The sequence below is a fragment of the Falco punctatus genome, assembly GCF_963210335.1.
Source record: "Falco punctatus genome assembly, chromosome: 1".
Lineage (NCBI taxonomy): Eukaryota > Metazoa > Chordata > Aves > Falconiformes > Falconidae > Falco > Falco punctatus.
Genome location: NC_137580.1, coordinates 111,979,732 through 111,992,706, shown reverse-complemented (window position 1 = coordinate 111,992,706; position 12,975 = coordinate 111,979,732). Strand labels below are relative to the sequence as shown.

Sequence of the window (12,975 nt, the reverse complement as noted above, 5' to 3'; positions counted from 1 at the left end):
TGTGGAAGTTTGGACTATGCTACAAGAAAGATTACTTGGGGCAGTTCAGAGATTATTTTTTTTTTTTTTGGCGTGGGGGGAGGCTTATTGTCTATTTGCTACTGTATGCAAATAGTTTCAGACAGTTGCCTTTGTAGAATCTGTTTTACTTATCCAAGTCTCTTTCTTTTCCTTAAGATACTTCACACTGTTTATGAACCTTCTGAATGACTGTAGTGAAGTTGAAGATGAAAGTGCACAAACAGGTGGCAGGAAACGTGGAATGTCTCGAAGACTAGCTTCACTACGGCACTGCACTGTTCTTGCTATGTCAAATTTGCTCAATGCAAATGTGGACAGTGGTCTAATGCACTCAATAGGTAAAGTAGCTAGAGATAACTGTGCATAAATGAATACATAATGAAGACATTGGTATTTAATTTATTTTAACATCTTCCTTAGTAGTTCTGGGTTTTTTTAATCAGGCTTGGGCTATCATAAAGACCTCCAAACAAGAGCTACGTTTATGGAAGTCCTCACCAAAATTCTGCAGCAGGGAACAGAATTTGATACGTTAGCAGAAACAGTGCTAGCAGATCGATTTGAGAGATTGGTGGAGTTGGTTACAATGATGGGTGATCAGGGGGAGCTTCCTATTGCTATGGCTTTAGCCAATGTGGTGCCTTGTTCTCAGTGGGTAAGTTGATTCATGCATTTTATTTCCTACATTTTTTTACAGTATTAAGACTTGAAATAAAACAAACAGTAAGGGTCTAACAACAATCTGCTACAGAGAAATATGACCTACTGTTCATGATAGCTAGCCTTTCTTAGTATATTCTTGAAAAGCGTACTGAGTCTTAATTGTCAGAGATCTTGATTTTAAACTGCGTTTTTATAGTAAATTTTTAGTTAATGTCTAGGAATAATTTAATATACAGTTATTTTAATAAATACGTCTGTTTGAGCTGGTTTATTTATTACAGATTGTGTGTGCTGTAATGCAGACAAACAGAACTGTATTTTCTGCTCTAGAATTTAGCAAGATGAATTGGGCTTTGTTATACAGAATAACTGCTTATCTATCTGGACTAACCATTATGAGTTTGTATGACTGGATATCCTGAGGCAGATTTTTAGACAAGCAGTAGCATAGGAAAGATTTGAAGAGAGACTGCGTGCTTAATTTTATACTTACGTGGAAGACTCCATAGCAAATGTAAGACATTAGTACAAACTGCTTGGTATGTTTTTTGTAATTCTTTTTCTCATACTTGCTTTAACTCACTGCTAGTCAGATTAACATTTCATTGCTTCTTTTAAGGATGAGCTAGCTCGTGTCCTGGTCACGCTCTTTGATTCCCGGCACTTGCTCTACCAGCTACTCTGGAATATGTTTTCAAAGGAAGTTGAACTAGCAGATTCCATGCAGACACTCTTCCGAGGAAACAGCTTAGCCAGTAAAATAATGACTTTCTGTTTTAAGGTATATTATCTAATTTTTCTCTCTAAATAACAGGAAAAGTTTATGAATGTAAAAATATCAAACTACCAATCTATGGTATTAAGCACTTCAGTAACTGGATTAGATGAAAATAGTACAGAGTTGCCTTTGGCTCTCTGCTTAAGTTAGTCTCGGCTCTCAACATCAGTTATGTTCAGGGACTTCTGCTTTTAACATTTTAACGTTTGATAAACTAAATCTTGGAGGTCTCATATGTTCAGGCCCAACTAAAAAATAAAAATCCTCCTGGAACTAACCTTCTGCCAAAACCTCATGACTCAGTCAGGCTTAAGTTTGCGATTAGTCCTTTTGAAAGTTTCCAAGACAGTAAATGTTTTGTCTTGCGTACTCTATGTATTCTGCATTGTAAGGAAGAAAACTGGTTGCAGAAACAAAAACATTTGCGATTTGTAGTTTTCAACAAAGATTACTAGTTATTTAGGACACATAACTTACTTGATACAAACATCTGAACATTTGTAAAAGTTTTAGTTATCTTAAAGTCCTTTCCTAAGTAATCTTGAGTCATAGTGGGGTCTTTAAACTTCTGACTAGTTTAGTTATAAAAGTGATTTAGGGGCCAGTACCAGTTTGAAGACTGTTCCTGATTTAATTTAAAAATATAAAGGCAATTTAAAAATGGGAGACAAAGTCTGAGGTCTTATTTATGCTTCCATTTCAGTTTAAAAAGCTATGTGCAGAGATCAAGTGTTGAGTCAGTGTGCTCTAAGAAAGAATCCCATCTGGTTATTGTTGTTATTAGAGAGCAACCTATGGTTTTCTCTAAATTGGAAGTGAATTAAAATGCTTGCAGAAATTGATTACAGTTATGTTTCAGAAGTGAGACTATAATGAAGAAACACAAATTTCGCAGTAATCTGGCTTACACAAAAACAAATCAAATGTTTTCAGGCTTTTGTAACACAGAATTTTGGAGCATTCCTGTGAATGGCTATGTCAATCTGGCCATCTGTTCTGATTTTCTTTCTACATAGGTATATGGTGCCACATATTTGCAGAAGCTTTTGGAACCTTTATTAAGGACTGTGATCACATCCTCTGAGTGGCAGCATGTTAGCTTTGAGGTGGATCCAACAAGGTTTGAGATTCAAAGGCGGGGAACAAACGTATTTATTTGTGAACGATTCACAGTCATAAATAGGATTCCTTTTTCATTGTGGCAAATATTTTTCTCCTACTTCCATACTTTTCCACTCCTCACTTTACTAGACACGTTAATTGTATCTGCAGTCCTTATACCCAGGGAGAATTGTACGGAGCTGTCCCAACACAGCGAGATGAGTTTTGTTGGATGTCCTCTTAAGCTCTGAGAGAGTAAGGAAGGCAGAGAGCTCTTGCAGGACCTCTTCTCCTACTTGCTGCTTCATACTTTTATGTAGGCCACTAATGTGGGGATTTCCAGTAGTACCAGAAAGCATCTGCTTTAGGTCATTGAATTAATTACAGAAGTAAGACAGAATGAGTGCATGTTGTGTGTGTAATTTTTTTTAAATTTAATTTCTCTTACATCACTACTTGTGATTTACATCATGACTTGGATTTAGTAGCTGTTGCTCTATTGCTTTGAATTATCTCTAACTCTTAGAAAAACTTTTAAGTATTTGTCTCTTAAGTAGCTTACAAAAAGATAGGCCTTCTTGTTTGTAGTTTAACTGTCAAATATCTGTGTCTACCTCCAAAATTCCTTTCATAGAAACTGTCATCAAACTGATAATGCAGTTCTCAGTTGGAATTATGTATGTGTCTTTGGCATGGTGTGACAGAATCCCACTTACAACTGTCTGTTTATTACAGTGTTTTAAAATACGTTGTAACTTCTGTAGTTTAAAATATCGATGGAAACTTTTGTGTAAAAGATCATAACTATTTCCTTAAGATCGCTATTTACCCCGACAAGTAGGATTACTCCAAACGTATAAGTACAGCTAGTATCATTTATTTGATTGCTGGTCATACGTTTATGGGTTTGTTTCAGGCTGGAGCCTACAGAAAGTCTTGAAGAGAACCAGCGGAGTCTTTTGCAAATGACAGAAAAATTTTTTCATGCAATCATTAATTCTTCTTCGGAGTTCCCACCACAACTTCGCAGTGTGTGCCATTGTTTATACCAGGTATGCCTGCAGTGGTTGCCTGCCCCTAAACTTTGGGTTGTAATTCTAGCAGTTTGGAGCTTGATCCTGTAGTGGGTGCATAGTGGGCATTTCTTAAAGACTGTTTTCAGATATTTGTTAAACAACAGGAATCTGAATGTAGGGACTGAATGGTGTTTTATGACTTGGGTTGGCAATCAGGAGATGACTAAACATCTTTTTTTTTTTTTTTTTTTTTAATAAAGGAGTTGAATTACAGCTAAGAACTCAGCAGAGATTATTGCTGCCTTATTAGGTCTTTAGCATCTCTATGGGAGACTAAAGATTAACTAGGGAGGTAATGGTTATACTTGCTTTTATCAGTTCACTGTGGGACATCTATAAGGAAGGCAGTAAAAGGGGAAAATAAATAATAAAATCACTGCTGGGTTGAGAGAACACAAAACTTTTGAATATAGAAACAGTGTACTTGTTTACTTTTTATACAGGATTAATTACATCAGAAATATAGTGAATTATGTAAAAGTCTGTCTTAAAGATCACGTCTTTGATAAACCTTAACTTTGTGAATAAAATAGTTACTTGTACAGTTACTGACTCTAGGTAGCTGTTTTCTGCATAAAAATAGAGGCAATTTCTTCAAGAGCATTTCTCTCTGAAGTAAATTTTTACAAAAATTGTCTATGAAATATGTTATTCATTTTTTTGTTCCAGGAATGTTATGTAGTTGCCCATTACAGGTGAGCATAATCTTATGCTTTCTACTTTTGGTAGAAAAGCAGGGTAAAGATGCTCGTAAGAAAGAACCTTAAGGTATTCAGTGGGACCATGGTAGTTGCCAAGTCCTAAATTTTAGAAACTGTGGATTGATGCCGGGTGTAATGGAAGGAAATAGTCAATAGCATTTTATATGTCTGTCTTTGGTAGAGAATTGTTTGTGGTTATTTGTGCTTCTCTAAAGAAGGTCATTTGTGGGTGAGGTTGAAATACTGCATCGTTCAGGCTTTATTCTGATCACACTCGGTGTCATGTCTCATAATCACATTCTGAAAGCAGGAGTCTCTGAAATCAGGCTGCCAGGCAGCACGGTAAAGAAAGCTGTTACCTTTACTGGGAAGGAGGCCCGCTGGCATACGATTTGGTAAATGGCATTAGTCTTGTGACTGGGACACTGAAGGTGCTCTGTACTCCTGAGGGTAGGTTCTTGTTTTTGAGAGGGAGAATGACAACAGGAATGCATTTTGGTCTATGAAGTAAAATACTGTCCACCTGCTACAGGCACCACGCTCTGATGGAGGTGCTGTTGCCTGCCAGAGGCCTGGAGCATGTTACTGTATGCAAAGCGCTGCTGTACTTCTAAGTGGCTGACCAAATATTTGCGAACACGGAGTATTGAGAAATTTAGCAGGTCAAAAGGAGGGAGAGAACCTAGAAGAGACAGATAAATGCATTTATAGAGTTCTTTTAATGAGGCAAGTTCAGGAACTGACTTCTGTTTGTGGCTAAAACTTGAGTGCTTTCAAATGAGCCTTGGAAAGTTACCAAGCTGGGACCACCTCTTCTTGCTTGTTTCTGGTACCATTTATAAATGATGCTTAAAGAGAAAAAGCCTTCCTGAGCAGTACATTGCCCTCTGTAGAGTAAGTTCTACTATAGTGGACCTTTCCTGGCTGCCTGCTGTTGAAGTACCTGCATTCCCCAGCCTCCATCCCCAATTCCTGCTCTCTCCCATTTTTGCTGCTCTCTGCAGTGGCTCAGCAGCAGCTTGCTGTAGGTTTACAGGTCTCTCTCTTGCTCTTTGTGTGTTTCTGATGGATTTAGCTGCTGCTAAGAACTCCAGTGGGGCATATTCCTGCTGCTCTCCAGACTCATAGGAAATACAGTTTCCAGTCCTGTTGGAGGACTGTCACAGAAGAGCTGTGCATGGCAGAATATTTGAGCTGTGGTCTGGAAGAACTGCTTTTGGCCTTTCAACCAAGGAGTCTGTATCTCGGGTCTAAAGTGGAGCAAGGAAAACAGATTTTTCCGAGCTGTGGAAGCAAACTATGAGTTATAAAATTCTACACATTGTAGTCTAGTCATTTTTACAGTGAATACTGTATTAGTAAATGCAACTGCTGCAATTCTCAGAACTTGGAAGTGAGCAGCAGTGAATTGTGTGTCTGTTGTGGATGACTTGTGGATCTTGGGTTGCTATTGTGGGCTGTTGGGATGGACTAGGTGTGCAAGTGATGTGCCTTTCTGCTATAACAACTTGTATAAATGGCTTCTAAAGTTGTCAGGTTCTCTTTCTGACAGTGGTTGTATTCAGGTTGAGGGGGGCCCCCGGTGATCTGGGTCTTTTTTTTTTTTTTTTTTTTTTCCCCGTTTGTTTAAATTGGGAAATGAAGGGGCAGGTTGGTTTCCTTCAAGTTCAAATGGCCACAGTCTCACAGATGTTGGCGGGGAGCATGTTTGAGTGTTACTGAAAATGTCACACACAATTGTTGCTTTTGTTGTTTGATGTTATGTTGTCCCACATCTCTTCCCTAGAATTGCTTTAATATGCTGTTACTAGGATGTATCGGATTTATTTCAATTTCAGTGATACGTTGCTAGGAATTACTACTATGCAGACCATTTTGAATTCCTACATGAAATGGAATTACTAAAATGCACTCACCAGTGGACACTGCCAGAGATCCTTCTGTGGAAGCATATCAAGTCTTTTGGCTTTATTCTTGCCTTTACTTTTTTTTGGTAAGAAGGGGTAGTTTGTTCCTGAAAGACATGATTTACTGGCAAATATACAAGTGGTATTAACTGATACTCGGTGTCAACATTTACTACAGAAACTCTTTCTAGTAACACCTATGTTTGTGTACAGATGTTTGGCTCATCAGAAATAGTGTAATAATTATTCTGTACTTTCAAATTCCAGAGAGTTTTGAAGAGTCTGGCCTTTATCTGAAAGAAAGTACAATTAAAATCTGAATGGTTTGGGGTATTAATCCGTTTTTATCATAAGAACCAAATAGGTGATTTTTATAAGGTAACTTCATTTTCTATATAAGTGAATATGTTCCATCCCAAGCAATAGTGTAAAAGAGACGGAATTTTGCAGTGTATTTTTATGCTTAGAGTTTTAAAGTAAGTATGTGTGTGAAAAATACTCATTAGATGTATTCTGTAAATGAATTCTAGCTGATTTTATTCCATGTAGCAACATTATGGAAATGGTGCATTTAGTTGGATATTGGGGTCTGTGCCGTCTGAGGCTTCTGTTACTGGAACAGAGCCCTGGGAAAAGTTTTCATTTGGAAACAACATATAACTAGTTACTGTGAGAGATTCACCCGTGCTCATTTTCAGGTAATGTATGTTTAGGAGTGTTACGTGCGCACGAACAAGGGTGATCAATGTGACTTATGTAAAGAATTTCTGCTGGCTATTTCATAAAAACCACACAAACATACATGATTTTTTCTTAATAGAGAGGTATGGAAATTTTACTTGCTTTAAATGCAATACCCTGATGAATAGAGTATGTATATGACTGCTTCGGAAGTGAAGTGTAGAAATTACACAGAAATTTGGCAGAGGCACCATTGGTTAAATATTAATAGGTCCTGCACAAATTTGGACTATTTAAATTTAGCTTGGGTAGCAGAATAGCTTTTACTGACTGTTTTGGGTTTTGTTTTGGTGGTTGTGTTTTGGTTTGGTTTATTTTTTTTTCTCTTTCTCTGTTGCATTTGTAAGTTTTAGAAATTCTCTTCCAGTTCCAGTCTGTTGTGATACTCTAAAGATGATCTGAACTGTTGGTGCATGCTTGCTCTCAAACTGCTACATACTGCCAGCTTTCCGTTGATACAGCTCCAGGTGTTGCTCTCAGTAGGGCTTCTTGGTGGTGCTGATTTGCTGTTACAGCTGACACGAAGGACGTAGGATTGAGCTCCAAGACCAAAATGTACCCTGTGCCGGGGGGCAGTGCACCAGGCTGATGTGTGATAGCTTTCCTCAGATCCTGGTGGGAAACACACGAGAATGGGATGCTTTTTGCTGGGTCCCTGTGCATTTAAATGAACTGCAGAAATAAGCACAATCAAGTCAGATATCTTGATTTGGAAATCGATAATAAGTTAAGGTAGAACCGCTGGCATTTTCTTCCTTTCTCCACAGAGTGTTTTATGGCAGTGTGTAGTTATCAAAGTAGTAATAACCGTGATGATTCGCAGATCTAAGTAAATTGAAGGACACACAGAGAAACATTGGGAAGACTTAAAACTCTAAATTTATTTTAAAAGTAATGTCTTTCAAAGGGATAACGCTTTGCTATTTTTACTATTAAAATTATTTGGGGATGGTGAAATACATTTGAAAGCTGAATATACCATTTAATGCCCAATATTGTGTATCATGAGCACATTAATGTGGTTTGACTTTTAATCTAGCCAGAAATAGTAGAAATGATTGAAACGCAACATTTGCTTGTTTTGAATTTAGTGCTTTGTAAATAAGATGTAATAAAATCGTGGAATAAAAACTCCATCATCAGTCTTTAGTTTATATATTTCATTTTCTGTTGGTTATGTTTGTTACATTTTACTGTGTAATTTTATGTACAAGTCAACATTGGTTTTTGTTGCTGTATGTAGTTGGTGCTGTGACTTGTTTGTGCTCATCTCTGTTCTGTAGGCAACTTGCCACTCTCTACTGAATAAAGCTACCGTAAAAGAAAAAAAGGAAAACAAAAAATCAGTAAGTTTGGAGACCTTTTTATTAGCCATTTCTTTCAAAGCACAACAGAAATCTTTTGCTGTTTGTTCAAAACATCTTCATTTCAGTCTATTTGACCTCACTGTAAAATCATTCTACTAATTCTGGCACAAAATAGCTTTCATTTCAATTAACACTGGAATTAAGTTATATTTAAAATATTCTCTGTGTGCCTATTTGAGTAAACAAAAGACATTTTTAACATTACTGCTTAGTAATTAATACTCTGATTCTTCTACCCTTGCTGCCATCTTCAAATTAAAAAAATATGTGGAAGGAAAATATTTTCTTTGATTTTGGGGAAAATCCTGAGTCTGTTTAGCTGTTTTAACACTCTGGCAGATAACTTCAGCTTGCATTCTGGGAGAAGAACAATATTTATATATATATATATATATGGGTAACAAAAGCGGCTACTATGACTTGTTTCTGGTATCTTTTGTTTGTCTTCTAAGTAATATTTAGCACTTGTATTTACTCAGAAAAGCAGATTTCCATTTTAAATAACTTACTGTGTTTAAGAGTTTAGATATGTAGATTGTGATAGTGGTGTCATTAAAAGTTAAAGGTTTATCCTTTTCTTTGCCAGTTACCTCAAAATAAAAATTTTGAATAAAACAGAGGCAGAATGGAAAATTACTTTTATTATTAAAAAAATATACTTTTATTTATTTTTTTGCTGTAACTAAACAGAATAGTAATTGTGTTTAAATGCAAAATCCGTGTGTAAAGTAGTATTTTACAAGAAAATATTATCAGTAATTGCATCACAAGGTAACTGAATGAAATTATTACTGAACCAAAGTGATTCTCTCTATATTATGTATGTACTAGTGGCTTTTATCTGTTTTAAGAAGCATGATTTGAGATGGCACTAGTTGTTTTGAAGTGTTTCAGTAAAATGGGGTTTGTTTGGTTTTTATTTATTTTAAACAAAAAGCTTGCTGATTTTATTCTGTGAAAAGGTAGAATGTGACTTGCTTTGAATCAAAGTTTTTACTCATAAGAATATACTTATAGATACTGATTCTTTATAGAACCATATGTAGCATATTTAAGAATTTTTATTTCAAAGTCAAATGAAAGATATCTAGAGAATAGACTATACTCTTAGTAATACATAGTTGATTTCCTAAAAAGAAAAGAAATTTCTTTTTTGTTACAACATTTTCAGAAAAGCTTTTTTTTTCCCTCTAGATAACAATGAACAGTATTCTAAATCTATAGTTCTCCTAGCAAATTCCTGCTAAGTGATTTTGGACAGTGTATGTATAGGCAGAGAAGTACACTGGCCACTCAGCTCTGGCGCATTCTGTCTTTCCTCCTTTGGCAAATCTGTGGAGATGTGATGGTTCTGAAGAGTATTTCCTCAAATATCTCCTTCCCCAAAATGTAATTACTCCTGAAACTTTACAGCATAAGTCTTACTGCTGGAGAGGCTCTTGTGATCAATAGTGAAGTTATAAATACACAGACAAAAGACCTGCTAATTTAAAAAGAATTACCTGTATTTGATGGGAAGACTTCGCACACCTGAGTACGAACATAGAGCACTTGTCTCCTTTACTGTCAGTGGCAGAGTCCTGGAATTAAGTGGTCAGTAACTCTGAAACACCTTCTTATCTTTGTCCAGTAGCTATTGTAGCAATTTCACCCTAGCAAGAAAGTTTGTACGAAGGGTGAAGCAAAGCTAGCTAGTGTCTGATTGCCCCCTTGCCCCTTATTTGTTTCCCCTCTTTCCTGACTGTCTTATGATGCAAGACCTGTCAAGGCAAGAAAGTCCTACTCAAATGTATTGAGCTTGATTGCTATGGAAAGAATGCTTAAAGTTGGATTACCATGCAAGGCTTTCTCAGCTTGCTTTCCCTTTAATGCAAAAATATTCTTTATAATTCTCAACTTCATAGGTTGTTAGTCAGCGATTTCCTCAGAACAGCATTGGAGCGGTTGGAAGTGCAATGTTCCTTCGGTTCATCAATCCTGCGATTGTCTCCCCTTACGAGGCAGGGATTTTAGATAAGAAGCCTCCACCAAGAATTGAAAGGGGATTGAAACTGATGTCAAAGGTGAATCAATAAATACTTTTATTAGGCTGTATTTTATGTTCTACCTAATTATCTAATGTTCTACTAGTTCTGTTCTTTGTAGTTTTTTGTAGCGACCATCATGTTTATTTGAAGTGCAGTTTCCGTAGTATATTTATACATCATGATGTTAATGTCACAGCTCACAGCAATGTAAGTATGGGGAGCAGTCTGTACAAAAAAAAAAAAACAACCACCACTTTGCCAAAATTATGTATAAGCTAATGGAATGCCTTCTGCCTTTTCACTTGAGCTTCTAGCCTTACTTGAAAACAAAGAAAGAAACCAATGCCGCTTTGAGCACGGTGAGAATAATGGCAGCCAGATACTGATTAAAGTTATACTAGCACTAAAGTAGTGTTTTTTCCAATCTTTAATCTCATTTAGTGCTGTTTCCTGTAAAAAATAAAAAAAGTTCAGTGATGACATGTAAATTCTGTGGTCTGTGCATTTTAAATGTTGAGAACTTACAGCTTTCTTTAAATAGGCATATGCTGTTGCTTTTACATGTCTGTATGATTTCCAGAAGTAGTGGTTAACATCTATTCATCAGTGGTTTTGAAAGATGATACATTTTCCTGGTCTAAACCGGAATAAAGTTTATGAATAAGGGAAGTTGTTTTCTAGTATGTGAAAGAAAATACTGGGAAAATGAACATATTTTGAATTAGTTGGCTTGTTGGCCTTTTTTTTTTTTTTTGTCTTGAAGTTTCACAAGTTAAAATGAGTGTTCCTGAAAGTAAAGTTGCCGTGACTACCATAACAGTTAGTACATTAAACTTTTATGTGTCTTTACCATCTTTTTATTATTTAGATACTTCAGAGTATTGCCAACCATGTCCTCTTTACAAAAGAAGAACATATGCGGCCTTTTAATGATTTTGTAAAAAGCAATTTTGATGCAGCACGAAGGTAGGCCCTTTGGAAACTTGCACAGAGAGTCTGTGTCATGTGTAAAGAGTAAGCGGAGAATTTTCTTAAAGCCTTTTAATTTACATTGAGTCTACTTGGCAGATTTCCCTGACATGCTTGTGGTTGTTCCTGATTTTGAACTCTAGGTTTTTCCTTGATATTGCATCCGATTGCCCAGCTAGTGACACTGTCAATCACAGCCTGTCCTTCATCAGCGATGGCAATGTACTTGCTTTGCACCGGTTGCTGTGGAACAATCAGGAGAAAATTGGCCAGTACCTTTCCAGCAACAGGTAAGACTTGCTGTGTAGAAGGGAGTTGCTCATGGGAAATGAATTTTTGGAAATACCTTCAGATGTTTTTGTTATTATTAACAAAATAATAATATTTTTGTTAATGAAGAGGATGATGGCTGAAAAATCTTAAGTTTAGAAACTTTTATCTTATTGACAAGCAGTTATTGGGAACGTGCCTAACGTCTTTGCCCACTTTACTGCCAACCTTTTGTGCAAATGCATAGTTGCCTCATCTTGTGTAAAAATTGTTCTGTGTGTAACAAACATTTTTCTTATTTCTTTGTTGAGTACTCTTTTTAATTTTAAAAAAGCAAATCCAACTTGTTCAAGGTAAGGAAGAATAGTGGGCAAAAAAAATGGGAATTCCTGAGTAAAGAAGGACTTCTAAGTAGTATGCTGTTTCTAGGGACCACAAAGCTGTTGGAAGACGACCTTTTGACAAGATGGCTACTCTTCTTGCTTATCTCGGTCCTCCTGAGCACAAACCTGTGGCAGATACCCATTGGTCCAGTTTAAATCTCACTAGTTCCAAATTTGAAGAATTTATGACAAGGTAATGAGGTTATTGGGGAGGGGACACATCGTGGGTTTCTAGACTTCAGCATGTAAGGCAGTATAAGTAGTTATTAAGACTCTAGATTATGTTTTGAAGGGGAGTTAAAAATGCTAGGTTTACATATACTATTAAGGTTTCTGGAGTTTAAAAAGCTAGGTTTACATATACTATTAAGGTTTCTAAGTAGATTTTAATTTCAAAAACTAAATTGAGAATGGGAGATGGCAGTAACATTCATGATTTAAAAAGATTCAAGGTTGTGTGCACTTTTGTTTAAAGATCCAAATAAAGAGGGCTTGGGATTTAAAAAAAAATTTTTTTGAAAGACAGTTGTGAAAAGTTGATGTCAATGTACTGCTTTCTAGGCATCAGGTACATGAAAAAGAGGAGTTCAAAGCACTGAAAACATTAAATATTTTCTACCAAGCTGGGACATCAAAAGCTGGCAATCCTGTTTTCTACTACATTGCTCGGCGGTAAGTAATCTTTCACCTTCTCTGTCTGAAGCAAACTTAAAATAAGGAGTATCAAGTGTATGTAAGAAAGGGACACCAACTTTGTAACAAATAAGAATCAGAAAATAGTTTATCTGATTTTGGTGCCAGTATTTTTTTAATTGAGTTTTTCCCTAAATCAGAACTGTCAATAGTTTTTCCACCCAGGAGTACACGACTATCTGTGGAAAAATACCTAAAACTTGAAGTACATTTAGTTAATTTTTCACTGTCTCAGTTAAACTACATCTAGACCACATTACTGTTAACCCATCAGGAAT

General features: G+C 36.2%; 1 protein-coding gene across 8 annotated transcripts in view; it reads left to right on the top strand.

Moving 5' to 3' along the window:
- Positions 1 to 12,975, top strand: part of NF1 (neurofibromin 1) — a 114,013-nt gene that overhangs the window by 43,286 nt on the left and 57,752 nt on the right. For 5 of the 8 annotated variants that reach the window (XM_080374167.1, XM_080374169.1, XM_080374170.1 and 2 more), the window contains 11 exons: positions 178 to 359; positions 465 to 676; positions 1,304 to 1,465; positions 2,479 to 2,582; positions 3,480 to 3,615; positions 8,272 to 8,334; positions 10,260 to 10,418; positions 11,251 to 11,348; positions 11,495 to 11,641; positions 12,051 to 12,197; positions 12,566 to 12,676. In XM_080374167.1, the coding sequence (XP_080230293.1) occupies positions 178 to 359; positions 465 to 676; positions 1,304 to 1,465; positions 2,479 to 2,582; positions 3,480 to 3,615; positions 8,272 to 8,334; positions 10,260 to 10,418; positions 11,251 to 11,348; positions 11,495 to 11,641; positions 12,051 to 12,197; positions 12,566 to 12,676 (1,521 nt within the window). The other 3 variants (XM_080374168.1, XM_080374174.1, XM_080374173.1) reach the window with 3 other exon arrangements.